The sequence below is a fragment of the Mytilus trossulus genome, chromosome 13, assembly GCF_036588685.1.
Source record: "Mytilus trossulus isolate FHL-02 chromosome 13, PNRI_Mtr1.1.1.hap1, whole genome shotgun sequence".
Classification (NCBI taxonomy): Eukaryota; Metazoa; Mollusca; class Bivalvia; order Mytilida; family Mytilidae; genus Mytilus; species Mytilus trossulus.
In genome coordinates, this window is record NC_086385.1 from 16179999 (window position 1) to 16198697 (window position 18699).

The window sequence follows — 18699 nt, forward strand, 5'->3', positions numbered from 1 at the left end:
AATCATCCATCAATGATTGTGATATAAAATTGAGAATTGAAATGAATCCCTATTCAACTCGCTACTGATGGTGAAACTCGATCCATTCACTAGTAATATTAATGGTGATATATATATATATATTCTCAAACAATTTATGGTGACTCCTTCGCCTCATCCATACAAAATGGTGATATCCCTATATAACACACCACTGATGATGACGCCCTAAATTTAAACACCTCTGATATTGACACTCGATATATTACCCCTCATGATGACTTCGTTAATTCATTCATCAATAATGGTTATAGCGCTAATGCACACACCAATGATACTAACTCCTTCAAATCATCCACTTGTAATGGTGAATACCTTGTTTCTCAAACAACATATGATGACCCCTCATGATGACAACCAAAATTCAAACACTGAAATGACGTCTTCAATTCACCAACCAATTATAGTGATACCTTAATTCACACACATCTGATGTTGATCTCTTGGTTTCATTCAAAAATAATGTTGATGTTCCTTATTACCTCAGCTTGATGATGACTCCCTTAATTCATCCATTATAATGGTACTATCTCTACTTCAAACACCACTGATGATTACTTCTTTAGTTCATCAATCGATAATGGTTATAACCCTTATTGTTGCAGATTCATAATGACTCCTTCAATTCATCCATCGATAACAGTAATATCCCTATCCAACACCACACTGATGATAAGTCTCAATTCATCCAAGAGCGATGAAGGAATCCTTAATTATCAAGAAACTCATGATGACTCCAATAATGTATCCACGCAAAATTCACAGACCACGGATGACGACTCCTTCGAATTACCAACCAATGATGGTGTTATCCATAATTCTCTCATAACCTATTTCATTTCATCCAGTTATAATTATTATGTTCCTTATTCACACACCACTGATGATAATGCCTTTAATTCATCAACCAATAATGTTGATATTCCTTATTCACACAGCTTCGATGATTATGATCCCTTCAATTTATCCATACTATTCTTTCTCCACTGATAATAACACCCTCAATTTATATGTAAAATATAATATTGATGAAAATCTAAATTCAAACACAACTGATGTTGACATATTCAATTCATCTACTCGTATCAGTAATCGTGTTATCACTTATTCACACAGCACTTATGATGACACCCTTTATGCAAACGTCAGTGATGTTGGTATACTTACACTATATTCATAACAAAATATTGTCCACTTTATGAGGCAAGTTTGATGTCTGATGACACGTTCAATTTTTCCACAAATAGTGGTGAAATCCCTATACTAACACATCACTGATGATGAAGCCTTCAATTCCAACGCCATTCATAATAGTACCTCAATTTATATTGATAACATAATATTGCCAACTTTATGACACAAGTTTGATTTATGTTTCATGTTGATTTTACAGAGTGGGGACACACCACTATTGCTTGCTTCTGCAAAAGGACATCTGGAGATCGTCCGTTGTCTCATCCAACTTGGTTGTGATAAAGAGACAAGGAACACGGTGATTATATGTATTTTATTAGACTGATAACACTCATCTTTACACTGAACTACATTAAATTATATGGTTAATTAGACAGTTTTAACGGACATAAAACTGTAAATAGGACTACATTGAGCGAGTTCAAATAGCCGACAAATTATTTTTTGAACCTATGATATAACTTGTTGATAAGCAGCGGATGAAAAAAAGATGCTAACATCTTTAATAAAATATTGTCAATTATACAGATCTTATTGGTAGTCATCTTGTTATTATTCATCTATTGATCAAGAAAAATTATACTTTTCTGATTTATTTTTAGTCTGATTCTACTCCAAATTTCATACTTAATCAACATAAAATCATGTTGTTACTCAGCCTGGTAAAATGGACAACCAAAACTTGTAAGAATAAAATAAAAGATTTTAATTGTCAAACTGAATCAGATAATGAACTTGATTAAGGTTTAATTTGGTTTGCTAACAAACAACAGCTAACCTCTGATTTTGCCAAATTATTATTTTTTATAGTAGAACAGGTTTGTCAGAAGATATTAATCAAACAGAGCTAATGTGAAAGATATTTTAATGATAGCAAATAATTGATATAATGTTATAAAGTGGGATTTTATTTTACTTGTCTTGTCCTTCTGCATTCTTGTTACAAATGATTTATACATTAGAAAATAAGTTTATTTTACATTATCAGGTTGATTAATCAATGCATTGCATTTATTTGTTGTTTATGCAGAATAATTTAATTATGAAGCCATTTAAGTTCACGTCTTCTAAATTCTGACATTCAAAATTCGCATCTCGTTATGAAGACACCATAAAACCACGAATCAGTTATGTTCACGCCCTAAATTCTCACCAGTTCTTTCCACTGATGATAGAACCCTTTACAATTCATACTCCTTTGATTTTGACACCCTTTTATATTCATCCACCACTGAAAGTGACACTCTTTAAATTTACACGTCACTGATGGTGGTACCCTAAATTCATACCGAATGCTAGAATAATCTGTCTTGTTTATCTTAACACGACTGATCTGACTAAACACGATAGATCTAAACAGAGTCTGAGGGTCTTAACAGGTCTTTAGTTTGTCCCTAACAGTAAATTAAGTCGATTAAGACTTGATCAGACCAAAATGACCGTTTCAGACTTAAATCTGGCTACTAGTGGTTGACAACTTTAAGTCATAAATCAGTTATGATGAAGCTCTAGTTGCACATACCAGTCATGATGACTTATTAAATTCACACACAACTGATGGTCACACAATGGTAATTTGTAAAGCAATGAAGGTCACATTATTGATGATGACATGGTAAATTTGCAAACCACTGATGGACACACAATTGATAACGACATGATAAAATCGCAAGCCATTAATGTTCACATCATTCATGATGACATGAAAAAATTCGCAAACCACTGATGGTCACATCATTGATGATGACATGGTAAATTTGCAAACTACTGATTGTAATTCCATTGATGATGACAAAAAAATTTGCAAGCCACTGATAGACACATCACTGATGGTAACATGGTTAATTCACACACCATGTATGGTAATATTATGAATTTAAAACCAATTGACACCTATCAGACACCATTGGTGATTCAATTCAAAATTGTAATATCACTGAAAGGAACAGCCCATTTAAGAATGTAAATACCAGTGGTAACATCTTTATTCTATACAATAGTCATGAAGAAATCTTCAATTTGAATTCAATGGTTGATTACAAATTAAAATAAAACTTACCAGATGACATGGTTAATGACGACTTAAATTTACACACCACTGATGTTAGTATCCCTAATACATACGCCTCTGGAGGATGAAGCCCTGAAATATCACGCGACTGATAATACAACCTTAATCCAATTAATACTAAAGGTAACATCCTATATTCTCATACCACTGACGACAACAATCAAAATAAAGGCAAAATTAATGTTAACACTCTTTATATATAACACCAATGATTGTGACGCACTAAAATCAATCACGGCTGAATTTGACACCATACATACTTAAGCACTGAATATGCAATCAAATACTACAAACCACTGATGTTGACATCATCAATCCAAGCACCACTAATGTTGATACCTTAAATTTAAAACTACTGATGTCACCCTATATTTAGTACATCTAAAAAATGACATTCAATAATTTCATATACAAGTAATGATTACACGCTTTATATACATACCACTGATATCGATTCACTTCTTTTTTCACAAACCATTGAAAATAAGCCAAATGAATACACACAACACTAATTTTGACCCTTAATAAACAGCAACTGATGCTGACACATCCAATTGGTCAATTAATAATGTTGGTATCCATTTCTCACACCACTGATGCGGACACCCTAAATTCACATGCCATTGATGGTGGAACCCTAAAATCACATACCAGTGATGGTGAATTCCTTTAGATTCACACACCACTAAATATGACACCATTTTAATTCACCAACCACTGATGATGACATCCTTTATATACACTCTCCAATGATAGTAACCCCTTAATACACCCACCCCTGATGGCAACACCCTAAATTTACACACCACTGAAACCCTTTGAATTCACACACCTCTGGTGATTAAACCGTTCTAAATTACACTCAAATGATGGTGACATCATAAATTAAAAATATCACTAATGGTGAAATCTAATAATCAGACAACTTAGATAATCAGATTCCATTAATTAACACACCAATCAAATTAACATGATTAAGGATGACACCCTAAATCGCGAAGTAATTATGACGACGTACTCAATCCATGCACTTATGATGGTGATAAATTGAAATTAGTGATGACGCCTTAAATTCAAATAAATGTGATGATGGCATGGTAAATTCTCAAACCACTCATGGTCAAACAAGTGATGCTGACATTGAAAAATGGTGAAACATAATTATAGGGTAATTAGAAAACCACTGGCGAGCAAAAACATTGCTGATGAGATAGAAAATTCGCAAACAACTAATTAAAACGCAAATGACGCTGAAATGATGTATATTCTCCAACCACTAATATTGATCGGTCACACCATTCATGATGACATGGGGATTTCGCAAACCACCAGTGGTCACACAATTGATAGTAGTACGGTGAATTCGAACACCACTGATGGCTACATCATTGATGGTAACATGGTGAATTATACACCCCTAATTATGTCACCTTACTACGAACACCATTGATGATCACATCTTAAATTGAAACATCACTCACTCATGAAACCAGCCTATATTTGCAAATCACAATTATTACGCCCTAACTTCTTTGAACAGCACGTTTTAACGGTCCTTAAAATGACTAGTGTTAACCATTTAAAAATGGAAAACAAAAGTCTAATCTATAGTGACGGTCATTTCGCTACGCTATTCTATAGTTTTCTGGTCTCTCCAATGATAGTTACCCCCTTAATCCACCCACCCCTGATGGCAACACCCTAAATTTACAAACCACTGAGACCCTTTAAATTCACACACCTCTGGTGATTAAACCGTTCCAAATTACACTCAAATGACCGTGAAATCCTACATTAAAAATATCACTGATGGTGACATCTAATAATCATACACCTTAGATAATAATAATCCATTAATTTGATGTAAATTTGCAAACCACTGATATTGATCGGTCACACCATTCATGATGACATGGGGATTTCGCAAACCACCAGTGGTCACACCATTGAAAGTGGTATGGTAAATTCGAACACTACTGATGGCTACATCATTGATGGTAACATGGTGAATTATACACCCCTAATTATGTCACCTTACTACGTACACCATTGATGATTACATTTTGATTTTTAACACCACTGATAATGAAAAATTAAATAAACCTCAGATAACTATGACACATTAAAAATACACTATACTGATGTTGGTGTCATTGATTCATTTAACTGAAGATTCTAACCCTAAAATAACACACCACTGATGGTAACGAACTGAATCCGATCATCATGTTTCAGTGTTCTGTTATATTGTTCATTTTCAAATTGTTACACGATGATGACTGCTGTACCCATATTTTGACTATTTTATGTAATATGTCTGTAAAGTTCACGCATCAATGTAAATATAACGGAATTAGACAAGACTGAAAGTGAGAGGGTTAACTCTAAAAACAACAGGTTAAATCCACCATTTTCTACATTTGAAAAATGCCTGTACTAAGTCAGGAATATGACAGTTCTTGTCCATTTGTTTTTGATGTGTTTTGTTATTTGATTTTGCCATGTGATTATGGACTTGCCGATTAGATTTTACTCTAAGTTCAGTATTTTTGTGATTTTACTTTTTAAGTGGAGAACACATACTCGTTCGAATGAAAAAAGATAGTGTTAACATTTCAATCTTCAAATCGAATCAGGTAATACACATGATATTAAGAAAGGTTTAACATGTTCAATTGTGTTTTTGAACCAAAACAAAAATATTTGTAAACCTTCGATTTCACTACCAACTGCTTAGAACAGGTTTGGTCAGATGATATCGCAGTTTCAGATCCTATTTTCAACATCGTTTAGTGTTAACAAATAATTGACAGAAGTATGTAAAGTATTTTATTTCATTTGTCTTGTCATTCTTCATTCAGTAATGTAGATCTTTTTACTTTTAATAAACAAATATATAATTTTTAGATGACAGTTCGGATAATAATTATAAATATATAAATCTTAAAATTGAGAATGGAAATGGGGAATGTGTAAAAGAGACAACAACCCGACCATATAAAAAAAACCAATAATAACAGCAGAAAAAGTTAGTTCTTTTAGTTTACATAGATATTTATTACAACACATTGTCCCGTTAATAACACAAATTTTGAAGTTGTTTTATGTTTATATTATAGGGAGGAATGACACCATTACTGTGTGCAGCACAGAATGGACACCTGGAGATCCTTCGTTATCTTATCACAGTTGGCTGTGATAGAGAAATCAGAACAACCCAGGTGATTATAGATAAAATTTACTCAGTCTGATCCTTCTTATCTATTTATTGAATCAACGTAAATGTATTTTGTTAATTAGACAAGTTTAATTGACAACAGTACTGTTTAAATTTTAAGAAATATTGTTTACATTTCAATCGTCAAACTAAATGAGATAATAGACGTACTAACAGTTTAATATATTTTTTTTTAAACATATCATATTGCAAAACTCTGATTTTACCTTGAGTTGATTAGAACAAGTTTGAACAGATGATATTGATTTTAAAGATCTGATGTTCACATCTTTAAATGTTTACAAATAAGTGATAGTTGTATAAAAAGTGGTGTTTGAATATAAATACAAGTGTGGCTGGTCATTCTATATAGTTTTTGAATATAAGTTAAACTTCTGATTTCACCTTAATTTAATAGAACCGGTTTGTCAGATAAAACGAATGGTACAATTCTAATGTAAAACATCTGTTATTTATAACAATTAATAAAGTGAGACTTTATTTCACTTGTCTTGTCCTATTGCATCCTTGAAACGGTTAAGACATTAACATACATGTTTTATAACATAATTGGTTGATCAAGATTGCATTTCTTTTTTGTTTATTTATGAAGAATATATGAATTACTCAATATACCTATTCTGACAATCTTCCAAATTTTCAATGTATTTTTATTTTCATGTATATTATTTTTAAACTTCTCAGTAACCTTTGTACCTTCATGATTTCACGGGAAATAATCTATCTATCTATCTATCTATCTATCTATCTATCTATCTATCTATCTATCTATCTATCTATCTATTTATTTATCTATCTATCTATCTATCTATCTATCTATCTATCTATCTATCTATCTATCTATCTATCTATCTATCTATCTATCTATCTATCTATCTATCTATCTATCTATCTATCTATCTATCTATCTATCTATCTATCTATCTATATATATCTATCTATCTATCTATCTATCTATCTATCTATCTATCGATCTATCGATCTATCAATCTATCAATCTATCTATCGATCTATCGATCCATCCATCCATCCATCCATCTATCCATCCATCCATCCATCCATCCATCCATCCATCCATCCATTGATGATGACATGGTAAATTGGCATAAAAATGAAAGTGATGACATGGTACATTCAAAACCCACTGATGGTCACACCATTAATGATGGCATGATAAACTTCAAAACCACTGATAGAAACATCATTGATGGTGACATAAATACACACACAATTGATGGTATCATGGTAAATTGAAACCCATTTAAGACGAAACCTGAACTTCAGACATCATTGATGATTACATCCAAATTTAAACACCACTGATGATGACAAATTATTATTAAACTCACCCTATGATGACGCCTTTAATTTTAACACCGCTGGTGTTGGTATCCTTAAATCACTACAAGGATGAAATTTATAATTAACTCAATGATGTTAATGACTCCTTCAACTCATCCTCCAAAAAGGGTGATTTCCCTAAATCGCATACAATTATAATGACTCATTTAATGAATTCACCAATAATGGTGATGTTTCTTATTGAATTACAACTAATGATGACTTTTTCTAACCATAATAATGGTGATATCTATAGTTTACACTCCACTGTTAATGTTTCCTTCTAGTTATCCACTAATAATGACTGATGATGATTTCCATCCACTAGGACTTCTCTTTCACTGAGTGTTACTGTGCGTAATTTTGAACGTTCGTTTTTCTACATTGGCTAAAAGTACAGAGGGAGGGTTAAGATATGAAAAAAAACATGTTTAACCCTGTCGCAATTTTGCGCCTGTCCCAAGTCAGGAGGCTCTGGTCTCTGTTAATCTGGTATGATTTTTAATTTTAGTTTCTCGTGTATAATTCAGAATTTGGTATGACGTCCATTATCACTGAACTAGTATGCATTTTTAGTTAGGTGCCAGCTGAAGTACGCCTCTGGAGACTGAAGTTTCTCGCTACATTGATGACCCATTGGGGGCCTTAGGCCGTTGTCTGCCCAATGGTCGAGTTGCTGTCGCTTTGACACATTCCCTATTTCCATTCTCAATTTTATGATATTCTTAATCTCGCAGGTCGATGACGACTTTTTCAATTAATCTATCGAAAATGGTGATAACTCTATTTCACACGTCACTGATGATGAAGCTCGATCCATCCACTATTAATGGTGGTATACATAATTCGCAAATAGTGTATTGTGACTCTCATTAACGAAAATCGGTGATATCCCTATTTTACACAACTGATGGTGACGCCTAAATTAAAACACCTCTGATGAGGACATCCGAGATTTCAACACCACTCATGATGACCTCGTTAAATCATTCAATAATGATTAAAGTGCTAATGCACACACCATTGATAATAACTCCTTCAAATTATTCACTTGTAATGGTGATATCCTTGTTTCTCAAACAACATATGATGACTCTGTCAATTCAAAATGGTGATATCCCTGCTTCACACACTACTAATGATGACACCTAAAATTCAAACACCACTGAAATGACATTTTCAATCAACCAACAAAAGTGATATCTCAAATTCACACACCACTTTTGATGATAAACTAGTTTGAATCTCGGTCTATTTCTGTAATTTATTCTTACATACTTTTGATTTTTTAACTCTGTATGCGTACATTGCCTATGAAAATTTTTTTTAAATTGTTTGTATGCACATTGAACAACAAATTTATGTGACGTATATAATTTTTCTAACGTCAGACACTCAAATCTATCCATGTGTTCTTAGACAGTAGATGTTATTGTGTCCTGTTAAATTGTTCCCTTTAAAAAGTTTAGGATTCTCATATATTCTATGTATAATTTTTGGACTAGTTTGAATCTCGGTCTATTTCTGTAATTTATTCTTACATACTTTTGATTTTTTAACCCTGTATGCGTACATTGCCTATGTAAATTTTAAAATTGTTTGTATGCACATTGAACGACAAATTTATGTGACGTATATATTTTTTCTGACGTCGGACACTCAAGTAGATCCATGTGTTCGTGGATAGGTTTTTGTGTCCTGTTAAATTGTTCCTTTTAAAAGTTTTGGATTCTCATAAATTCTATGTATAACTTTTGGACTAGTTTGATTTCTGTAATTTATTCTTACATACTTTTGATTTTTTAACCCTGTCTGCGCTCATTGCCTATGTAAATTTTAAAATTGTTTATAATCCAGGTACTTTTGATAACTATTGTATGCACATTGAACGACAAATTTATGTGACGTATATAATTTTTCTGACGTCAGACACTCAAATCAATCCATGTGTTCGTAGATAGTATATGTTGTTGTGTCCTGTTAAATTGTTATACGATGATGACTGATGTTCCCATATTTTGACTATTTTATTGATTGTGACTGTTTATTTAACGCATCATGTAAATGTAACGGAATTTGATGAGACTGTTATTAAAGTGAGAGGGTTAGCGCTATAGAACCAGGTTTAATCCACCATTTTCTACATTTGAAAATGCCTGTACCAAGTCAGGAATATGACAGTTCTTGTCCATTCGTTTTTGATGCGTTTTGTTTTTTTGATTTTGCCATGTGATTATGGACTTTCCAAATTGATTTTCCGCTGAGTTCAGTATTTTTGTGATTTTACTTTTTATATATCCCTTTCAAACACCTCACTGATGATAAGTCACAATTCATCAAAGAGCGACGAAGAAAAAATGGTGTTATCCTCAATTCACAGACCACTGATGGTGTTATCCTTAATTCTCTCATTACTTATGACTATTTCGATCTATCCAGTTATAATTACTATATCATTGATATACTCACCACTGATGATGACGTCTTTAATTCATCTACCAATAATATAGATATCCCTAAATCACACATCTACGGTGATGACGCCTTCAATTCATCCACCTATGACATGTATAACGATGGTATCCCTACAGAATTCATTAACCACTGATAATAACACCCTCAATTATGTGAATAATATAACATTGTCCATTTAATAACATAAGTTTTGAAGTCTGTTTCGTGTTGATTTTACATGATGAAACTCTAAAATCAAACACCACTGATGTTGACATATTCAATTCATCTACTAGTATCAGTAATTGTGTTATCCCTTATTCACACAGCACTTTAATGATACCCTTTATCCATACGCTAGTGATGTTGGCACCCTCAAAATATATTCATAACAAAACGTTGTCCACTTAATGACTCAAGTTTGATGTCTGTTTCGTGTTCAGTTTACACTATTGCTGGTTGCTTTTATAGGCCACCTTGAGATCCTCTGTTGTCTGATCACAGTCGGCTGTGATAAAGATGTTAGATTAACTGAATAATAGTAAATAAACAGCCTTAGTCCTCATCATACTAAATAAAAAATATATCATTTCCACACTAATAACAATGCCACTAAATTCAAACACCACTGATGATGACACGTTAATTTTATCCACCAATAGTAGTTAAATCCCTTTATTTACACATCACTGATGATGAAGCCCTCAACTCAAACGCCATTCATGATGGTACCTCAATTTAAATTGAAAACATTGCCAACTTTATTACACAAGTTTTGATTTTTGTTTTGATTTTGATTTACAAAGTGGAAACACACCATTGCTGCCAGCTGTTGCAAATGGACAGCTGGAGAACCTTCGTTATCTCATACAACTTGACTGTGATGAGGACGCTAGATACAAGGCGATGATATATATTTTCTAAGTCAGATCAACCTTAACCAAGATAAAGCAATTTTAATAAAATTACATTGAGATTGTTCGAAATGACGAAAATTTAGTTTGAAAATCTCTAAAAGCTTACGAAAACAAGTTTTGCTAATATCTGTATTAAGATATATTTGATTTAGTGTTGTCAAATCGAAGTTCTCTGGTGTCTCAGGGTTTTTGTTCAAGTTATATATTTTTTTTTCACCAGGTGATAAAAGTTTATCTTTAAAAATTGATCAGTTAAATATCTTAAATTAAAAAGAGGGACGAAAGATACCAGAGCGACAGTCAAACTCAAAAATTGAAAATAAACTGACAACGTGATGGCTAAAAATGAAAAAGAAAAAAACAGACAAACAATAGTACACATGACACAACATAGAAAACTAAAAAATAAGCAACACGAACCTCACCAAAAACTAGGGGTGATCTCAGGTGCCCCGGAAGAGTAAGCAGATCCTGCTCCACATGTGGCACCGTCGTGTTGTTTATGTGATAAGAAATCCGGTAAATAGTCTACTTCGGCAGGTCACATTCATAAAAGGGAAGGGGATTGTAGGTACGACGTAAGGAACATACCCGATATCATTTATCGGTTATTCCATAAAGGTCAACTAACTCGTGATGGCGTCCGTAAAATTTACAAAGGAATGATTTCGACTTTATCATTTGGTACTCTTGCTTTGATAGCTTCCTTGTGAGCAGCAACCCTCTGTCAAAAAAATCTTGATAGGAAATGCAAGCACGGAAATATCGTATCAATTGGGAGATATATATCCCGTATGCAGGTGCTGCTGGAATGTTGCTACTTAAAAATTGAAAGTTCACAATTGGAAAGCTGAAATCATCTCTTCTGTCGTAAAGTTTTGTTTTCAACCGACCCTCATTGTTAATTTCTATATGTCAAGATATTAGGCCGACTTAACTGTATCTGTAGTATTCTTTATCTCTAGTTCGATGAGATAGATGCGTTCAACAGTTACCAAATTTTGAATTATCTACATAGTGAATATATACTTCAACCTAGTGCTTTTAAGTTTGTCCTCATACTGGAAATAAGAATACCAGAATAGTGTAGATTCTAATTTTTGTTTCTGCTTATACCAACTTCCTTTCCATAAGTAGTCTTTTTGTGTTCTTCAAAAGTTTTTTTATATCAATCATGTCAACTCTCCTTTCCAGACTATTTAGCATCATCGATTTGTGTTAAGTGGTTCATAAAAAACAAACAACTTGTTAAAAAAATCAGTATAAATTATAATTCTTTCAATTTTAAATGTGTACACAACGTATATATACTTATATCTATAACACAACATTGTTAACTTTATGACCAAAGTTTTTAAGTCTGTTTTTACAGGCTGGATCCACACCATTATTGTTTGCATTGCATCAAATTGAATCAAATAACACCATGATACAGGTTTAATGGTGTTGTTTAACCCCTGACTTTACCCAAAACTGTTAAGAACAGGTTTATGATAACAATTAAGCTGGCATGTCAATTAACTGCTAGTAGTTTTATGTTATTTATGTATTATTGTCATTTTGTTTATTTTCTTTGGTTACTTCTTTTGACATCAGACTCGGACTTCTCTTGAACTGAATTTTAATGTAATCTCTCAATGCCTAGTGTATTTGAAAGGTAATGGATAGATATCTATCTGAAGCTTTTCCCACATCCAAATGCAAGCCAAAACTCGTCTGCACCTATATGTAAAAAAGAAGATGTGTTATGATTGCCAATGAGAATGACAATGTAAAACAATTCAAACGAAAAAACTAACGGTCTTAAAGAATGAACGAAAAACAAATATGTCACTGAATAGTGAAACAGCAATGTCAGCAGCATCAGTATCAGTATCGACTGTTCGAGACATAACTCAGTTAAGTCTGTGTTTCACTGCAGCAGACACATGCATCTTGATTCAAGTGTCAGCCTCTTTATGTGAACATGGTGCTAAGCTTGAAACATCATCATGTGGTGGATAACACAGAACATCTTGAGCAATTGTTCCTACAACTACATTTTCATCAAAATGTATTGAACAAGCTATTGCGAATGTAAACTTACAAGTTCTTTCTTATTGCCGTCATCTGTCAGAAAATTTTGCCAATTTTGAGGATTTTATTTTGACTCTGGATTCGTCTGTGTATTCTCTTTCCCGTAAATGTAGCTCTTGCTTCTTATAACAAATGATGAGGATATTCCATCTTATCTACCTCGTGATGTATTTCAAGTTTATCACCATGTTCACATTAGGAGGTTGACAATAGAATCATGGTGCATGTGTCTGATGCAACGAAACACGAACTTGCACGAGTCATGATTCGAATAGTCATTATTGGTGATGCTGTCATTACTGTTTTGCTATTCCGTGACAGGGGTAGATGAACTATGGATTGTGTTTGGGAGGGCAAAAAGCTTGGGATAAATAAATATTAATGACCTTTCAAATGCACCTGGCAATGAGTGATTACACACACTTATTGTGATCCATGTTTTAGCCGGTTGTTATATGGTTCTCTGATTGCTTAAAATGGAAAAAAAATAGACTGCGTGGGAGACATTGATGGCATTTGAAAATGTGACTTTAACATAAAGAATGATGATTGATCAGCCTAAATCATCGAGGTTTAACTGTAAGATCATACAAATACAAAACAAGAAAATAACTATTTGCGCAAAAGGGAAGACTTATTGAGGGTATTCCCTCAACTTGGTCTAGTCTTTTCCAGCATGTAAAACGTGCAATATACTGAGGCAGGTGTTCAGGGGAACGAGCTTGGAATTGGCTCTTATGCTACCCAGTTCAGGCGCTAATGGATGGTGAAGGGACAAAGGGGATCACTTTTAAAAAAACTCTGTTTAAGGCCTCATCATTTTGTCAGAAGCTTGTACATTGTGGATGAACAGGAGAACACGGTTCAATACCAACAAATACAACATCCTTAGCATCAGAAACAAAAGCCATAAAATCTACAGCTTAAATGAACAAGTATTACAACAAAACAAGTATGACCCGTACCTAGGCCTACGAATTTCGGAAGACCTCAAATGGACCACCCACATATTAAACGTGGCAAAGAAAGCAAATTCAACACTAGGCTTTCAAAAAAGAAACTTGAAAAACTGCCCACAAGATTGCAAAAAAAACCCAGCTTACATCTCGCTCGTCAGATCAACGATGGAATATGGAGTCATAGTATGGGACCCCTACACGGTAAAAAAAATAAATAAGCAAGCAAGGATACAATGTCAAGCGGCAAGATTTATCACCATATATTACAAGTCAAGAGAGGACTGTGTGTCTCCAATATGCTTGTCCGACTGGAACTGCAAGACCTCCAGACACATGCTAGACAAACAAGCTAGAAATTGATATTTATTTACAAATAGGTTTAGGGACTGATTCCCGCGCTTGAATCAGACGAGTTTCTCAAAAAAGCACGTCCTTAGAGAACCATAACTGCCAAGAAGTTTGAAGAATACCACGTAACAAATATTGTGGAAAAGCAAGTAAAGAATCACTCTAAGTGTTTTGACATTCCACTAAGTAAAACACCACAACACTCAAACTCATTCTTTGTAAAGACAGTGATCACGTCGTGTCAGTAGACGACACTGTAGTGCGCTCATCAAGCATAGAGAGCGTCAAATCTACTCTTACGCCTCGTCAATAAATAGGCGGCGCTCTCTTAAACCGTTATATTAAAGCCAAAATTGGAATTGACAACGTATTCGTACAAAAAAGGTACAGATACAGAGGATGTCGCGGTCGTTGACAATGTGGAAAATCAGGTCACCTGTACACTGCTTTGTTTGCATGTGGTGGTGACTGTGAATAAACATGTATTTTTGCCAAATAGAAGTAATTTGAAAAATGTTCAAGTACTTTGAGAATTTTATTTTGTTTTAATCAATCTATATAAAACTCTTAATCAAAGATATGTATTGAGGACTCTTTTTAGAAATTTACGCCATATTGGTTTTGATGATAAATAGTAGCCAAAAGTTTAATGACAGGCACAAAAAAACAACCGAAAAAACATTTTCTTTACATGTTAAAAAAAGTTGAATATTAAAATAGAAAATTGATATTCGTATGCCTGCCATTTTTTATATAACCGTAAGTAAGGTTTTTAAAGAGATATGTCTTATATATTGTATCCATGAGAAGCACAAAAGAAAGGTTTCTGCACAATATAATGATAGAAGCAATACATTAAAGCACATTTCATTTACCCTCCCTAAAAATAGGCTTATTCTAGTACTATGTCCGCCATGTTATATTTTACCGGAAGTAGGATTTTAAAGACAACTTATATGTATTATATATTGGAAAGTAGAATATTACAAAGGTTGATACCAAATATTACGTTAGTAGCATGATAATAACACCTTTTCACATACTAGCCTTCGACATAGGGCTGATTTAAGTATGATGTCCGCCATTTTGGAAATAACCGGTAATTAGACATTTATATCAAATGCCTCCCTATCTGAAATAAAAGAGTAATTTTCATGCTTGTAGCAGGATGTGAACAATTTGTCTGAAATATGCCTGTAGCCTCTGTATTAATAAAGACATCTTAAATTTCAACACCATTGATGATGCCAACTTAAATTAAAACCTACAGATGATGACATCTTAAAAATACACACCACTGATGTTGGTATCTTTAATTCATACGCCTTTGGAGAGAGAAACCCTGAAAAATCACACTTCTAATAGTAACGCGCAAAATCCATACAACACTAAAGGTACACTTTACATATGTAGATACCACTGACGACAACAACTAGATATAGGTACCACTGATGTTAACATCCTACATATAACAGCAGTTAATCATGTTAATGTAACCTCTAATCCATAAATTAAGTTAACCCCTGATGACTACAACCAAAGTTTATATATGTTGATACATAAATTCGATCACTTCTAATGTTGATACCTTGAACTCATAGAATACAGATGGTAAGACATACTTGATTTAAGACATCTGATAACAAAATATAATAATTTCATACAGAAATAATGATTACCCCCTCATTGCACACATCACTTCCTATGAACACTTTTAAATTCACAAACCATTGAAAGTTAAGCCAAATAAATTCACGCTACACTATTTTTTTCTCTTGTCATTTACACAATATATCCCTTATTCACAACCAACTGAAAATAAGGAAGTCAAATCACTAAAATACTCAGAGGAAATTCATAAAGAATGATGATATTCCTAATTCACACACCACTTATAATGACTCCCCAATTCATCCAACAGCAAATGTTGATATCTCGTATTTACATATCAATGATGATGACTCATCTAATTTCTTCTTTAAAAACGGTAATATCCCTAATTCACATGCAACTAATGAAGACTCTTTTAATTCACCCACCAATAATGGTAATATTAAAAATATGTGCACCACTGATGATAACTCCATACATCATACATGATATTCCTAATTCTCTCAGTTTGACGATGACGCCTTTAATTCATCCACCCCAAATGATGATACAAACATTAAATTTACCCGAATTCCATTTATACGGAAAGGTTTTTAGAGGGCTGATATGATACAATTAGCACATGCTTCTGACTGTTATCACATGCCTTTCCGTAACGTGATCGAATAGTATTCCGATGTTATTCGTCAGATGCCGTAAAATAAACTTCAAAGGTACGTTTTCAGTAATAAACTTAAGAAATTACTACAAAAACAAACAAATATTTAAGGAAACAGGAAATCGCATATATTATGAAAAATGCAAAAAACATGAAATAATAAATGATACAATAAATGCATATTTAAAAGTTTCCAGCATAGTTTCGAAACAGTGCTAGTAATGTTTTGTTGTTTCTTTTTAATTGGCAATATAAAAATATATTATACTGTTGTTTTTACCACGTCTGTTGAGACCTATGATAGAAAGATTTTACATTGGCAGTCCAACGTCCGTAAAATTTTCACTTTTAAATTTTGAAATTTATACTTATTTTGCTTTCTAACTCTTTTGATCTGAGCGTCACTGATGAGTCTTATGTAGACGAAACATGCATCTGACGTATCAAATTGTCAGCCTGGACCTTTTGATAATTATTGAAGCATATGATAAAAATATCATAACATGTCATTGTTCATATCAGATGTATTACTAGCCCTCTGTCAATATCAGTACTCGAGCCTTCTGCTCTTTTGCTAATAATACATCTGATATGAAAAATCCTATGAAATAATTTATATATTATCACACCACTGATGATGACTCCTTCAAATCATCAATCATTAATGCTGATATCCCTTATTCGCACACCACTGATAACCTTCCAAATTCATAAACCAATAGTTGTGATATCCATTAATAACATAACACTGATGCTAACTTCTTCAATTCATCAAACCATAATGGCGATATACCTTTTTACACACGACTAAAGACGCCATAGATTCATCAACTTATCATGGTGATGTCCCTAATTAACACACCACTGATGATGACAACATAAATTGAAACACCACTGAAGATGACGCCTTCAATTCATGCACCAATAATGGTAGTATTCCGTATTCACTAACCTCTGAGGATGACACCCAAGATTATTCTTATAACATTGAATTTCCCCCTTATGAAACAAGTTTTGATGTCCGTTTCAAGTTGCTTTTACAGAATGAGAGCACACTACTATTGCTTGCTGCACAGAAAAGCCACATGGATATTCTCCTTTATCTGATCACTAGCACAAGCTGTTCTATCTCACAACAAAGCACTGTTTTTTAATATAAAATGTAATTAATAGTGTGATTGGTCATTTTGTTATTCAAGTTTGACAAATGATTCAAGTGAGATGCAATATTATTTTACCTGTATTTATTTAACGGTGTCCGGTTTATGACACAAGTGTTGATGTCCGTTATATAATTATTTTTCAGAATGGACACACGCCATTATTTAAAGCTGCAGTGAAAGGACACCTGGATATTGTCTGTTACCTGGCCAGCATCGGATGTAATAAACATGCCAGATCCAAGGTTTCGAAATATATATCTTCTGTCTTGTTCTATCCCTGTTTATGATGAATAATATAATCAGACAGGTTTATCTTATAGTTCTTATCTGTGTATTTTTCATTGTCCATGTTGTCGTTTCTTTTTTGTTTGGCACTTTAATGTTACTTTTGTTTCGTTGATTTAATTTTATATTTGATGTATTTTAGTTTGTATCACGGATTTGTTTTCTCTCAAGTGAAATATGACTTTCGAGCAGCGGTATACTACTGTTACCTTTATTCAATACACAACACAATTTGTAAAGTTGTATACAAAGTTATTTATTGTCAGCTGATATTATTTAAACGCATCTTGATAAAACAATGTATAAGTTGTTCTTAAATGTCATAGAATATTTTTTTTTGTATCA

General features: G+C 33.1%; 1 protein-coding gene across 1 annotated transcript in view; it reads left to right on the forward strand.

Annotated features, from left to right (window-relative positions):
* Positions 1 to 5211: 5211 nt before the first annotated feature.
* The window catches only part of LOC134694138 (uncharacterized), a 38023-nt gene continuing 24535 nt past the window's right edge, over positions 5212 to 18699 (forward strand). The window contains exons 1-2 of the mRNA XM_063555134.1: positions 5212 to 5259; positions 6424 to 6525. Coding sequence (XP_063411204.1) covers positions 5212 to 5259; positions 6424 to 6525 — 150 coding nt within the window. The remainder of the gene's footprint in view (positions 5260 to 6423; positions 6526 to 18699) is intronic.